General features: G+C 43.6%; 1 protein-coding gene across 13 annotated transcripts in view; it reads right to left on the minus strand.

Annotated features, from left to right (window-relative positions):
- Positions 1–202: 202 nt before the first annotated feature.
- The window catches only part of DYM (dymeclin), a 206531-nt gene continuing 190428 nt past the window's right edge, over positions 203–16305 (minus strand). For all 13 annotated transcript variants that reach the window (XM_048079759.2, XM_048079753.2, XM_048079754.2 and 10 more), the window contains one exon: positions 203–1299. In XM_048079759.2, coding sequence (XP_047935716.2) covers positions 1150–1299 — 150 coding nt within the window. In that variant the 3' untranslated portion in view covers positions 203–1149. The remainder of the gene's footprint in view (positions 1300–16305) is intronic.

Below are 16305 nucleotides of genomic sequence, written 5' to 3' on the forward strand. Positions count from 1 at the left end.
ATGTGCAATGAGCACTGTCAGGAACTTCCCCACAGAAGAAGTGATCCTCATTCCGAAAAATGAGATGTTCTTTAAAAATCAGGTCAACCCATTTCTTTTGTTCTTCCAACTGCAGATGCAGGTATATCAGGAAAGGACACTTTAAAAAACAACACCACACACACAAAAAAAACAAACAGAAAAGAAGCATTCTACATTCAGATAAATTTATACTTCTGCCATAAAACCTTTAATAGCAAACAGGGCATTTTCAACACAGAAATTGCCAAGGATCCCCACAACACTCCGTCACCATTACACGTTTTTACAGGACACTGGTCTATTTTACAATCTTATAATTATTTTCTTTGGAGATTTTTTTCACACGTTCAATTTCCAGGGACAACTTTTGCACAGAAGCACAGTAGAACAAGTCCGTAAGGGACTTTACTCTGAAAGCTGGTGTTTCTAGCCCTCTACCGAATATTTGCCAGTCAAACAAACAAAAAGAAGACTTGCTATTGAAAATCCTCCCACAAACATTTTGACATCTAAATCAAGTGTTTTGAGTCTGCCTGGGAGCTAATTTGATTAATGTGCTGCTTGCTAGTTCACTTGGATGACAGTGTAGACACCAACTGAAGGACTGCAGCCTTGACAGTGTCACCGAAATAAAGGGCTGTGAATGAAAGCACGGTATTAGGTAATGAGCAACCCACGGCAGAATCCAACAGACCATAGAAAGCCTGACCCAAAGAAGCTGCCTCGCTTTAAAGAAATGGATATACAAACGCTGCTTCCAAATCAAAAGTCCACAATTCTCTTTCCTCATTTACCCCGTTAAAAGAACAATCAGTTGTGTGGTCGGTAGTAACATCATACCCCATGTGTAAGGCCTCATTTTCAAACAAGCTCCAGGTTATAGGACTATAAATACAAGGTTGCATACAAGGCGTCAGTTCCTCACACCGCAGCCTGTCGCCAGGCTGCCTGTGGCAATCTGCTTCTGAAACATCGATGTTGGGCTGTACACGAGCAGCAAGCTTCATTCTCTGTAAGCTCTGGGGTCGGAGGGTGCACACTGGAAAGGGTCACGTATTCACACGCAGTGCAGAGTTTCGTTTTCTGTAAGACGACGGAGTCGAGCTGGCTCGGCGGGCGCCACCTCCTTCAGCCAGAGTCCATCGTGAAGAGCTGGATGTTGCGAGGGTTCCAGTACAGGGCCACGGCCGAGTTGTACACCAGAGACCAAACGTAGGGGATGAAGAACTCTTCAGGCTGCTCCTCCTCTACGTACTTGAACTTGAGCTCTGGGAACTTCTGCAACAAGAAACAAAAGGCCGCTGAGGGGAGGCTCGCGTGTCTGTTTGCAAACATGCAGCCCACATACACGCTGAAGAAAGAGGCCTGGTGAAAAAAATAATGGAGGGAACTGAACCATTAGACCCAAAGGAAAATATTTACCATGAGGGATAAAGAGATCATTTATAGTTTCTTCTTTGAACTGCATGCTACACTGGCATATTGTACTCAGCCCTTTTACTGCTGGTCACACTCAATTTCCCTGTTAACAAAGACTAAATTTGTGAATCCTCTTGCACGTGTACAGCCCTGCTTAGTCCAGTATTCCCTGAAACGCGTTTTGCTATTAATTGTAACCAGCCCCTTAGCAGCAGAATCCTTTGGAGAGACCCTGAGAACAAACAGTCTGCGGTGTGCTGTGAGTAACAGCGTTAGGGCACGGTGACTTCTTCCCTCTAATTCCCCCAGACTTTCTGTACGCCGAGGTTTGAGGACAGAAACACCTCCTGACAGGGAGCACAGTGGGAAGCACGGTCAAGGCTCCACGCACGGGTTCTGGCATCCCGGGTGCCCTTTCCAGTTTTGCTACAAGTTCCTCTTAGCTTTAGCAAGCCCTCGCCTCTGCGTCTTGGCTCCCCTGTGGCTGAGGAGCGCACAGAGTGACTCTAATGGCATTACTGTGTAATTAGGGGACTAAATCCTGCAAGCTCTTCAAGTGCACCGTGCCACGCACGCATCTCTTCCACCTCAGCCCTGAAGGCCGTCACCACAGTACCCGTGCACACAGGCATTATTTATTGCCCATCCGGGCAGGTACCTCCCTCTCCTGGACAACACAGGCTAGACAGTGTCATTTCCACAAAAGCCCTGTTTTTCAGTACCAGCTTTAAGCAAAGGATTTCCAGAACTAACACATGCCGAATGTGCCAGCCCAGCCTGCCCCAACTGGAGAGAGACGCTGCACGCTCAGCTTCCCATTTTCTCCCAATTCTTCCCTCCCAAAGGCACGCGTAACACAGAGGTGGTTTGGTGCAAAGCCACTGTGTTCACCCTTGGTACGTGCGTGCTTTGGGGAAAAGTGGAGCCTATTTTTGTGTTGTGCTATACAATCATTTTATCTATTTCTAAATGTTGCCTGTGTCAAGAGCTTGGCACGGTCTCAGATAAAAGCCGCATTACAATGATCACCGGGGTAAGATAAAACATGACCCATTTTATTATTTATAAGGCTGTGGCTAAGACTAAGAATAAACTCCATGGTGTGACATGATCAGAACAAGCACAGCAATGGCTAAGAAGCCTCTTTGCCCATTAATAATGAAGGGATGCCCTATCATCTTTCTCGAGTGTACTGTTTCCTCCTGCTAGGGCACAGGACTCTTCCGGCTGCAATGGTCTCCTTTGAAGGAGCACTTCTTGGCCACTTGGCTGTCAGGGTTATTTATCTAACCTTTACACGCCCAGGCTCTTTGTGTTCTTGGGAGTCACAAAACATGGAAACTATTCCACTCTTTCCTCGCGTCACTGCTGTTGTTAGAGCAGTTTGGTGCAAATACCAAGCGTACAATTATGCCCAGCCACAAAGCTGCCACCTGCATCGTGCTTTATGAGGAAGGCGTCTCCATGGGCAGCTTTTTCAGCTTCACTCAACCACAGACTTGGGTGACAATGTGTCATCTACCGTACTGACGAGGACATCGGTGTCACCTTGCAGCGTGCTCCCATGTTCTGCAGCTGCTGTGGTCTGGCTAACACTGGCACCCAGCTACACGGGGCCCGTTCTGGGCATTGGTGTGGCTGTTTTTGTTGTATTTGCTGCCTTCAGAACGGGGGGGCAGCTCATCCTTGTAAGAGGCAGGGGGGTAGAAGGGCGGTATGGTTTCCATCACTAATATTTCTGCTTAAGGACCTGAGGCTGTTAGAGGACAAGGTTGTTAAAAGCACTTTTGCCTCTAAAAGTTCAAAGCCCAGAACCTCAAAGGTACATCAGCAAGTTTCATATCCTGTGTCAGACATGAGGCTTGTGGTACAGCAGCACTCCCACAGCCCTTTTGTGCCCCTACAACCTCTCTTGCCAAGTTTGCTTTGACCAGCCTGTTTATCCTTCCACATCATTTTGTTCCCTCACTTTTAGGTGTTCCTTCATTCACACTCACACCCAATGCTTGATTTCCTGTCTCCTAGTCTACCCCCTTCCCCAGCCCCATTCCTATACCTTCATGGCCTCTCTTCAGCATATCTTTCTGTGTTGCAGTTGCCCACATTTTCTTCTTTTCCTCATCAGCCTTGTGAGACCCTCTGTCCCACTCCCAGTCCTCAAGCCTGACTTCCCCGTGACATCCCTCCTCTCAGGATGCCACGACTCTTTTGGCAGGTTAAGCCTCACTCCAACCAAACCTCATGTAGATTAAAAAAAAAAAAACAAACAACAAAAAAACTGACATTCTACTCTGCTTATCCTCAGTGTAATCTTCCCCACTTCCCTCCTAAATGCTTCCTGACTTGTGGTCAGTGTAGACAGGAACATGTTCAGTTCAGCATTGCATCAGCAGAATGAATGGTTAAACCTCATGATTAAACCACTGTAACATTTCCTAGCAGAGAAAAGCCCTTACACAGCTGTCATTCTTCACCCCAAAGGTGGCTGCACGCCAGTACTGCAGCGTGCAGCAGTCCTTCTGGGAGGGAAGGGAAAAAAAGTGATTAAAGATGCTAATTTGACTTGAATTAAACACAGATAGCTTTTCTCACCTTCAAGGCCACCGACTATAGCTACTGTTTTTGCAGGTACTCAGGGTACAGCCTGGGACCATTCTGGACTCTCATGCAGCTTAACTAATGTCTTTAGCTTTAAAGCACGAAGTTACATCGCTGTATTAAAAATTCCAATAGCTGCATCTGAGATGCTCCGCTCTTATTATACCATCAGCTCTCTGCTGGAAGGACGGCATAAAATAAACCAGATAGCATTCACATTTTCAGGCAAGAACAGTCGTCCATTGATTTTATTATTAAGTCTCTTCAGACTGATCAATGTTGCCATCTACTGTGATCGTACCGTAGCAATTTAATAATCAATTTCAGATTAAAGACTGTAACTCACTGCGATCAGCCTGGACTCTCTCACATTCACCATATGCCTTGAACAGTCTGCAGTTTTATCTTGGGAATGCAGACAAGGATAATGAGATTTTTAAGGAGAGAGATAATATTTTCTGTCAGTGACTATATGCATTGCCATTTCATACACACAATTTCAAGGAGATCTCTATAAAAAGAAGGTAAGTAACGGCAGAAATGATCATTTTTTTTTTGACAGTCCACCTGAACAATGGACCCAGGACAGCTCAATGCATTGCAAACAAGACATGAAGAATTTGCCTTCCAGGTTGGTAACTGAAACCCCACTTCTTTACATGACTGCAATGATCCCTGGCTGCATGGTGGCCATGTTTCCACATTCATTAAGAATGAGAAATCCTAGAGGTCCAGCACAGGGAGAACTTCTGTATCAGCATCAGTCTTGCAAGGTTTGGCAGTCATCCGTTTTTTAAGATTAAAAAAAACTACCAATACCAAAATTTCATTTAGAATTGCTAGGGTGTTCAACTGAAAACAAAAATTGTTAATATTCAAAATCATCACATTTAAGTCACCTCAGAATGTTTCTGACTTAGCAGACTGACTTTAAAACAACTTATAACAGCAAGGGCTAAATACCACATAAAAAGTTTGACCAACACCATAAAGCTTTAAGATTTTTGACAGATGGTAGTTCAAGGAATGTTTAACTACAGCACTGTGCCATTTATATCTCCTGCACATTCTGCCTCGAAATGAGTGAGCCTTTGCCATGTGCTGCAGACATACAGGAGATGACACCAAATGAATGTTTTAGGAGAGCTGTAAAACAACAAGGTCACGGGAGTCTCAGAGCACTCCTGGAAACACTGCAGACAGCACTGGTGAGGCTTTTACCATCAAGCATGGCTGCTAACAAAATTCCCCAAGTGGCAAGTCAAAGCTGCAACGCAGAAAACCATTTTCTTCTGCTTTGCTGTTATCGTGTCCAGCTTCGTTCAGGAAAGGCATTTGCTCCCTAACTGGTGACACCTAAATGAACCTGATTTGTAGCACCTTCTGAAAAGAGGGACCACTCTAGGGCATCTTAAATGGTAGTCCTAATAATAGGGGAAAAGTCTTGGCATGCGATAAATCGCCTTCCTGTTTTTCCTTCACAGCCCTGTTCATTCAGCTGGATATGAATCATGGTGCTGAAAGATGCACACGTTCTTCACCACCCCTGTGCTTTGCTGTTTAAGTTTTTTAACTCATTGCCCTGACATAAATGGGTCCAGTGGAGCCATTACATGCATTTCTGTTCAGTCATTACCAGAGGAGAGAGCCCCGGCCAGCTTAAAACAAACCAACCTGAGACATTACTTTAAACTTCAGAGCTGGAGGTAACACTAGGATTTGAGCTGCACAACTTAAATACAGACAACACTTATCAGCTCTGGGGAATCAACTTACCACAGCACCCTATCTTGTTTTCTTCTGCCAGACAAAGCAGAAGTCAGATTTAGTGGTTGGGACAGGGGTATAAACTAGACAGACCAAGAACTTTGCAGACTGTCTGCGCTGTCAATCATATGATTCGATGAAAAACCACAGGAAGTCCGATGAACAGATGCAGAACTGAACTGCAATAACTCCGCCACCACAAAAGTTCAACAACATCTTTTTTGCAGTTAACGATTAGGAAGATAGCATCACGGCCAGCCAACAGCACCTGGCATGGCTCCAGGCAACTCAGTGGCATTCGAGCTGGAAGACTTGAGCCATACATTAGAAAAAAAGTAAAAAAAATCCCCTTCCCTTCACAAATTAACCATCCGGGCTGCTGTTGGGCTGCAGTGTCACATCAGTGGGTGATCTCCAGTCAGATAACAGAAGCAATGGCAGATGGAGCTGCTTTAGGAGAGAGAGTGAATCTATGTCTTTGCTTGTTCGGTGATCTAGATATTTCACTGAATGAAAAGCAGAGCTATCAAAGAAAAGGGGCAGCTACTGTGGAAAGAAAGAAATCAAAGAGTTGGATTAACATAAAACTGGAGAATTCTCTTTTCCTCAAGTGCTTGGTTAGAAACTTTTGTTTCTAGAACGGCAATTGAATATGAGTCAGTTTTTTCAAAAGCATGTGAATGGTTTAGGAGAAAAATACCATTTCCAAAGGAGTCTTACACATTTGAGAGTCAAACAGACATTAACTTTCAACAAATCTGAAACTTCAAAGTCTTGCTGAAAATGGGATTTGTGTGCGTTTGAAAATCTTACCATGAGTCTTGTTTGGTAACCTAATGACATGCTGGCAAATTATGTTTCACATTGCTTCAGCTAAATATAGTAGCACTGCCTGGGGAGCATCTGCAGGATTGGACCTTATTAGCAATGTACACAAACTGGCTAAAAAAAACTAATCAAAAAAGCCCCTCAGATTCAGCACCACACCAGGTTTTCATTAGAGATGCCAAGCAAGGTTTAGTTTTACAACCTGCCTTGCACCGAAAGTACCAACCTGTATGGAGTTTGGGCAGAGGAGGAACAGTTGTATTTGTCTGCAAAATGCACATCACACCACTTTGAAATCTTGTCCCCAGAATCCCAATCTGTGTTAAATTAATGGCCAACGAAAAACAATACAACAGTCATGCCTGACCCCCTGCTCCTGGTACAAATATAAACATATGTATGTAAATATTTGCTATTTCTTTTTTATGTAAGTATTTAAGTGCTTTGACAGCACAGTTTATTGAATAACATTTTTCATTATTTGTTCAAAGATACTTATAGAATTAATTTTTGCAATTATTTAATTTTTCCAGGGACAATAAGCTGTTTCTTTTTTTTTTTTCCTATTTTTCTTTACATTAATAGTGCTTCTCTTTCACTTAAGACGAAAATCTACACGACTTCGGTGAAAAATCTGTACGGGCTACACCACACCTGCCTGATATCATCTCTGTATCTATCTCAGGCTTGAGGCACAGACAGACCAGTAGAAGATTACAGTGGGGAGACAAAGGAAGCAAACAGGAAATCTGCTAGACTAAGCAAGAACTGCACATTTTGTTCAAAGATCTGTGTAAGGAATAGGTGTGAATTTAAAGACAGAGAAGAAAGCAATGGCTAGAAGTGTGTCAGGAGGTTTTGAAGACGAAATAGAAAACAAGGTGACAAAAGAGGCTCAAAAAAAAATCTATGCATTACCAAAATATTCTCAGTTTAAGGTATTATGTGAGCTGTAAGAGAAAATGGCATTTTTCACAGAGAGTAAAATCACTGAGCCAGATAAACCATACTCATCAGATGGGATACAACCTTCCCCAGCCAGGAGGACAGGGAAACTTTTCTACAGAGACACAACTGTTTTAGCAAGTTCAGATCATTGATATGCAATTTCTGTTTTCAGAGTGCTCAGAGAAAAGGTTTGCACAACTACAGAAGCATGAAAACACATGTTCATAAATGTGAACAGTGAATTTACACTGTAAGATGTGAACTACAAGAGAAGTACACATGACTCTGTTGGAAGTTCAGCAATTACAATTTTTTATATGGAGTACTGAGAAGCCAGGTGGAAAAAAATCAACAAACCAGTTGTGCCTAGATGTTATTGGTAAAGACACAATGATTTAAAAAAGAAAAATATTTGCAGTAACCCTGCCAGGGCGTGAAGCTTTATGGAGTACCACATTGCTAAAAAGAAAAGGTTGCACTTCTTTCTGGGGTAGGCTGGAGAACACTGACAGCTTTAAAGTCCTTCCAGAGAGTCAGAGAGACACATACACGCTTGTTTGTATTTGTTATAGCTAGCAAATATTGCTGATAAATGCCAATAGCCCCAAATCATGTAATGGAAATTATTTTTGTCTTCATATAGAGTCTTTCATCCCTACAAATTCCAAAAGTGCTGTACAAATCCGCATTATTACTTGACAGCACACGGCAATGGCACCCCACGCTATCTGTAGAAAAAGGCTCGAAGTGAGAGTAGCACTCATCTACACAAAGACTACATACAGTTGACTCCAGCGGCACTGTAAAAGAACGAGAGGGTTTGGGAAGATCATGCCTGCTTACAAACTTGTACAGACAGCCTTATGCTTCTGTCATGGGGTGCTAAGCTGCTCAAGGATGAGGCCAGGTACCCACTACAGCCTGCCCTCTGTCTACCTCTGAAGCAGCTGGCTCTGGGCTACTCCTAGCCAGGACAGAAAATAAACCCGCAAACCCGTCTGGAAACGTACCACCTGAACAGCTGATCCAGAGAAAATCTCTTACGTGGTTCTTTTGAGAAATCATGGGGATCCATGCTCGGTTTGAGGGATATTGGCCTACCTGAGCAAGCTTCAGAACGGGAAGAAAATATTACAAAGAGATGAAAGACCAGAGCAGGAACTGCGCTGGGGTAAGCACTGTTAACCTCTACATCACATCGTGTTACATCTATATAATCACAACCACGCTGTCACATTTCCAGCATGAGGAATGTCAGTGGGTTACACCTGCGAGAGCTGATGGGTTTATTGTTAGAATTACAATTTGTTTGCCATGTCAGGATTGTTCTGCATACCATGTTGGCTAGATGAACACAGATCTTTTCAGACCTTCCCCAGGATGACAGCTCAAAAGCTCCGAGTCAGGCACGCCCGAGCTGTGACTTGCTGCCAGACCAGAGAGAGAGACAGGGAACTGCAACAGAACATTACGTGGCTGTTTGCAACACTGCAGAAAGCACAATAGATGCTGGCTTTGTCAAATGACAAGGAAAAAAGGACTAGAGAATGATAAATGCAGTTACACTTAAAGCTTGAATTTACAGGTATGATGTGCAGGTGAAGTACTATCAACCAAAAAAATACAACTTTTCTCCACTTCAGGACTTGATATGAAACAATAAAAAATACTTGTGAAAAGTACAGAGGCCTTCTGGAGGACAGAAGACAAGCAAATTTATCTGAGCAAAAAATGAGTCACCTCAAAGTGATGGTAGGTAAAAATGAGGAACGTTTTCAAAATTGAAATAAAAAAATAACCAAGAAAAGATTTAAATGCATGTAGTGCAGAAAGCTACTAGCACAACTCACAGAAATGGTTCTAGTGCCTGACCTTGCTGGAGCATTTCTGACCCTGTTATGTACACACACTGACTACTCAGATAAATAAGTAAAATCCTTTGTGTGCTTTTGAATTTAGGGAATTAAAATCTGAAAACCAGAATAATCCCTGGACCCATTTCTCACTTGCATCAAAGGGCACATTGCACATTGTCAGTCTCCCTCCTGCACAAGTGGGGATGAACCAATCTACTACGAGAGAAAACTTGTATTGATATGAAGTGGATGTATCGTTTCCCTCCACAGGATTTGCAGAGAATGCACGCTTCATAACAGCAGACACTATTTTTAACAGTGCTAAGGAAGATGCGAATGAGTTTAAGCTCTGACTTCCTGCGTTTCAGCTCACAACCCATCCTTCTCTAGAATGCTGTGCAAAGCTTTACAGAGCGGTAAAAAACGGTATGTTCGTAACGAGTATTTTTGTTCAAGCCCTAATTCATCTAGAAATCACTCATTCATTGCCAACTTTATATAGGTTTGCACGGTTGCTAAGAAAAGACGGATTAAAGGTTACGAGGTTCAATTTTGGACACTTTATTTTGCTACAACTCGCTATCAAGACAATGATGCTTCAGCAGTTCCCTCAAGGAAGGGCTTGGATAGGCAGGAATACTCAGAATTAAACCCTGTGACATTATAAAGCGCCCCCCCCCAGCGCCCAACCCATTATCTTCCCAAACAGAACAGATTCCAGGCTGAATTTCTTTCCAGAATTTTGTGAATGAGACAGTTCAAAATCCGCCACTTTTCAAGTGCGCTGAACATAAACTGTAAACAAAGAAATTGGCTTTGATAACTCTGTTGGGAACCTCTCATTCACTTTTGCATATTGTGCACGTCAGGAGGAATAAAAAATTGACTGAAATTTGACTGAAAGTTTTGAATTGAGCAAAAACTGAAGTTGTCCTAAGTCTGTATGCGCACTGTTTGGATCACAGCGCCAAACACGGAAAATATTAAAGTTTAACAAGCAAGTGAAAGCGGGGAAGAGATGTTGTGTGCAGTAAGAGGAACTATGAGGAAGCAGGATATCTGGACCACTACAGAAAGCTCACGGTGCCTTCAGAGCCCCAGCTTCACCTAGTCAGTGGGGAAACCTAACGCAGCGGGCTTACACAAAACAAAAAAGGGCTTTCTATGGTAGAGGACTTGCCAAAGATCAAAAGAATTTCTGCCATACAATCTGATCATTTGCTGTGAAAGCATATTTGATGATTGTTTTTCGTACTTGCAGAGAAAAGAATGTGTGGAGAGTACACTTTCAGAGGAGTGTGCAAAACACACGACAGCTGGCACAAAGTCCAAGTGCTTCCCCAGAGCTGGAGGCAGAAGCCTCCCCTTCGGCGCACGCAGCCTATTTGTGCAGCCTGTGCTCGGGGTCTGCCGTGGCACTGGTGAACACACAGCTCAGAGGGGGGTGAAGTGGGGGTGGAAAAGGCAAAGTCTTCTCTTCTAGCTAACAAGAGGAGCCTGCTGGGTAAAGACAGCAGAGAATAAATCGTGTATCTGGGTTACGAAGTCTGTTTCGATCTCTACATAAAAGAGAGATCTATATTCCCCTGATCGAACATTTTCTAAAGCAAAAATAATACTATAAATGCCAACCAATATTCCGCTTGTCAAGTCAGAGAACTATCTACTAATTATGTTCTGGGAAGTGAATTGCATGCTTTTAGTCTAATTGGTATAATTCATTAAAATTTTCAGGTGAGCTTTTCTTCACTGTTAAAGTTTTAAAAGGGCCTATGAAGCATATGAACAACAGAAAGTTTGGAAACAGTGATTGTGCTGAATAATTAGTATACACTACTATGTGTAGCTAAATACTGAAAGACATGGTAGATCTACTGCACACAAATCCTGGAGTTAATCATACTTTTAAAATTTCTAGCAGCGACTGCTACTGTCTCAGTCACAGCAGCTGTTTTGATTTTGATAGGAGACTAGCCTAAAATACAAGGAATGTTGTTTATCGTGGAAATGCTTTTTGCTCCAGATAACATCACTGAAGCTTGCTCCACCTAGGCTAACGCAGAGCCCCATCATCCTGCGCTTCCTCCACCAAGAGATGTTCCACTGCAGCAACAAAACCCAGCTCAACCTCTCACTGCTGCCTGACCTCCTCTACTCCCACAAAAAAACCCAGCAGTTGTGCAAATGAAACTGCCACCGCCTGTGCCAGAGACATGCAATCAGCAAAGCAAAATAAGCTCAGGGTGTTTGGTACAACTCTAGCAATGAAGGAAATGATTAATCTTCAAGAACATGACCCACATTTTTGTGTTTCTGTAACACAGCAGAGCAAGCACTCTGTATGGCTGCAGGAGGGACTGGTCTCAGGTGCCCTTGTCTGGGCAGTGAATAAATTCTGACCCAGCTTTTTTCACCTTTCTGATACGTAAAGGTTATTATTTTCTCACCGTTCCACAGGAATTGTCATGCCAGGGTTAGGGTTTTTCTTCCCCAGCCCTGGGAAAAGAGCAGAAAACTCCTCCTGCCTCCCTGGTGAACAGTCAGCAACCACCTATGAGGTCTCCAGCATGGGTTTTCCTCTTGCTGTTCTCCAGGCTCCAAGATGGGAAGAAAGGGACTGAAGCATGCTGACAGCAAAAACCGCACTAATTTCATAGTTAAAGGATTTTCCTTTTGGAAACTACCTACACGAGCCTTCTGTGCTGCTCTAATGCAGTCTTGGGATTACCCAGTTCAAGCACGAAGGCAGAAGACCAAGAGGTCAAAACGCTGCTTTTGCCCACCAGTTTCTCCCAACCAAAAGTCAGTGTTACTACAATGTCACATTTGTTTGTTTTCTCCTTTAGTTGCGTAGAACATATTCCCCGAGCACAAAAGGTGGCAGGAGAAGAGCACAGTGATTCAGTTTGCATATTTTTCCAGTGATGAGGTCCCAGACATGCTTTCACTGGAAATTGGTGCAATGCTGCAGCATCATCCAAAACAACCCACCAAGCCAAAAAGAACATTACTTCGGACAACTGGGACCAAGCTGCTCTCTGTTATCACTGTACAGGGGTCCAAAACAGCGCACAGGCTTTGGCTCTGTGCCCCAGACAGGGAAACGCAACCCTCAGCCCCTCTCTACCAGCTCTGTTTAACACACTGCTTCAATTCGCCTCGTCGATGTTGACATTTACAATAGATCCGCTTGTGCAGAGGGCTCCTCGCAGCTCTTTTTACGAGGTTTTGCTTTTACATAATAGCAGCCACAAAGACGAAGCCAGAGCCGACATCCTCCTCCCGTCCCTCCCACCACGCATGTCGGCGGTGCGGCACGCCAAGCCCAAACATCCTCTCCCCACCCGCCAGCAGCTCCGAGCACAGCGTGTGCCGGGGGAAGACGCTTGAAGGAAGACCTCCTTTTGATTTCGTACACTTTAATCTGGGAGAGCCAGACCTGTAAATATTACAAAATGATAACAATTACTTAAGAACAGAGGCAGACTCACTGTCACCAACTGTTAACTCCCAGATCAGGGCAGCCTAGGAAGTGGACCCTTATCTGCCCGATGTTCAGGACATGCTGACTAACGCCCCTATTGAGTCTGCAGACCTTTGGCTCTCTAATCTCTGTGAACTGGAAAATGCACACCACGACGGACGTACTCCCTTCTTAAGTATTTCAAGCCTCAGCAAACAGACAATTGTGCCGTGAGATGAGCAGCGCTGCCCACTACACGCAGGAAATCAAATTTGTTTGTCTTGAGGAGCGAAACATAAAATGACAGTAAGACCTCTCCAACCTTCACACGTAGTGCCAGACTGAAGCCTTATCTTGCTGGGACTCTGAGCTGAGGAACCTGTGCCAAATGTGAGCGTTTACGTGGGTTTTTAATGTTCTTTATCTTGCAGATGTGGACTTTGCAGCTTTTTTTTTTTTTTTTGATTTGCCCTAATGCTGAAAGCCCTGTGAAGATGGATCCAAGCCAGGGGGGCTTAAACTGACCTCAACACATATCTGGGGTGTCATTTCTTAAATGGATTTTTAGGTCATGATAGCATATTCAAATTAGCTACTGGAAACAAGCCTTTATCAATGACAGAGGCAAGCAGAGTGTAGGAGGGCAAAGGGAAAGATAACCAATGAGTGAGGATGAGAATTGCTGAGGTGGAGGACAGCTTCATGGGTCTCGCAGCTGGGCAGCTGCACGTCTCTTCGCTGGCCACAACCAAAAAGGGACCTGCGTGCCTGGTGTCATCCTGTGGCTATGGGTTTGGAAAGCAGCACTTTCACGTAGTGAAACTATTATTTTTAATGCAAACAATCACCTCAGACCGAAAATGGGTCTTAAGCGAACTGCTCATTCACTTTGGTAATAACGCACGAGAATCATTTGTGTTTTCTGTTTGACTATGCTTCAGATGCAGTATTTCAGTACCTGCCTGCCTCCACTGAATTTAACTGTATTAAGACCTCCCAGTCAGCTCAAGATCATCTTTAGGACGTGAAGAAAACAGTTCTAGAGATTCTCCACCTCAGGCTGGGGAATTCTAACATTTACTCGTAAATGCTATTACGGCCCTTTGTTACTGAACATATCTACCCCCTTCCTCTCTGTGGGTCAAGATCGTTACCTCTGGTGACAACAACCAGTCTTGGCTGGTCTTGGTACAGAAGGACAGAGCCCGTCTAAACTTGATGGGAAAGATAAGCAAGAGGAATTCAAATACAGTTTTGCTGCCTGATTCTGAGCTCAGAGTTAGAGCCACCACTCGGACCTCAGGGTCCTCGCATTAAGGACAACATGTGAGCGTAAGGGCTGTACTCTTGTCCCGCTCCACTCCTTATGTCCAAAATTTCCTGCTCTGGTGTGGAGCTCTGGTTGTTCACACAGCCAGGAGACCTGTCTTCAGGAAGCTATCTGATACAAGCCTCTGGCTTCCTATCAGCAAAAACCAGTCCTTGCTGGGGTTAGTGATACCCAACACGCTGCAGCAAAGGAAGGGAAATCTTCCTCCTGGAGCCTCCGGATGCTGCTGCAGCATTATCTAGCTGCAGCATGTGCACAGCGTATACTCTGATGGTGCTAGGAAATTCTCACACCCCAATGCTGTGCTGGCTGCCCTCAAGCCATGCCCAGCCCAATAGCCACAGGTTGATTGCTCTTGCCATAGTTTAAACGATTTTTGTGACAAAGGAGCTAGCATGAATTACTGAGCTGGCATGCAGACAGTAGATGCGATGTGTCCTGCAGGACTCCCTGTCTTTCCCCATCTCCCTGGTTACAACACCCATGGCTGGAAACACTTTGCACCTACCTGGAGTGCTAGCGTAGTCATGAAGTGTAATGAGAGAAGCTAACAGGCTGGCACTTGGGTAGAAGAGAGTATAGCAGGGTTTGCTAGGGTCAGGAGACAACATGAGGCCATGGTCAAGAAGATCGGCACCTTGTTTGCAAGCTCAACAGCTTGTGGGTTGAGCGTTACCATAAACCCAAACCAAATCCATGTGAATTCAAGATGCAATGCAATCATCTCACACTACATAACTATACAGCTACCAGAAAGCCATGGTGACCTAAACCATGCCCTCTCAGTTCCAACAGCAGAGCCCTCGAGGGTGATGCAGATATACGTGAGAAATCCGCCACTTGGCCAGGAAAAGGCCATCTAAAGCACCAATCATTCCAAGCAGGAACAAACAGCCTGTAAATCAACTGGATAGAAGCATTGCAACTTGTACCAAAGGTTGTGACAAAATTAAACTCCATATGGGAATGCAGTTGAGGCAGCTATCAGCTGACGAAGTACATTTCTTCCTCATTCTCACTTCTTGGTGTAGTTGCTGTAAACATTCAAGACATTTCTCTAATTTATGCATTTAATTATAAGATATCTATAACATTCATGCTGTTTACATTTAACCCAACATTGCAATGAAAGCTGTAATTTTGCCTAGGATTTATATTCTGTACTCAAAATTTATTTTGATTCCTTGAGTTAAACATACACACAGAAGTGAAAATGTGTCAAATCATGAAAATGGAAAAGATTATACTCCATTATCTGGTTCATCTGTCAACCAGGGCAGAAATCTTCTGAGGATTGTTTTTCTCAATCTGCCACATGTTATAGAAAGTTAATTTAAAAGACTAATTCAGAAGAGACAGCTAAACCTTACAAGCGGATGAGCAATAGGACTGGTATAATTGGAATTTGGTTACATGATGTCTTCTCTCCCTATCTTGCTTTCAGTCGTTCATAAATCTCCAAGTCTTGCACCTTCTAGGATAAAATTTTAGAACTTGGCCTCCATCACATTATCTTTGTGTATGTATTTAGATATAAATACATGAGAGGTTAATCCTTTCCTTAATCAGAAAAATGGGTTTAGCATTAAAGAAAGCAGTAAGTTCATTTCACATGCAACTTTTTTTTTCCTCCCAGCTACCTCGCTGGTACTGAAGGTTTGCACTAGAAAATGAACACATGGGTTGGAAATAGCTCTCAACCAAGGAGTAAAAATGTCAGAGCATTTCAGCATAATTTTAGTTTGCTTTGACCAAAGTTGCAAGATATTTGGAAACAACACGTCATGCACATGCAGCGCATTTGGCACTGGACTTTTCATTATACTAACAACATATGCAACTAAGTAAGGAAGGCTGCACAACACATGCTAAGCAGATTTAGTCATGGTGAAAAATGTAATAAAAGTATAGAGTACATAGGGTGGCTTTCTATGGTATGTAGGAGGAGGAGGGAAACTTGGGAAACGTTACTTAGCCTGGATAAATGTATAGCTCCTAAGTTAATACGGGATGGGCTCTGGCTCAGAGCCCTCCTGTAACACGCACTGGACGGGGAGTTATGGGCTGCTCAGTGA

The sequence above is a fragment of the Anser cygnoides genome, chromosome Z (assembly GCF_040182565.1).
Source record: "Anser cygnoides isolate HZ-2024a breed goose chromosome Z, Taihu_goose_T2T_genome, whole genome shotgun sequence".
NCBI lineage: Eukaryota > Metazoa > Chordata > Aves > Anseriformes > Anatidae > Anser > Anser cygnoides.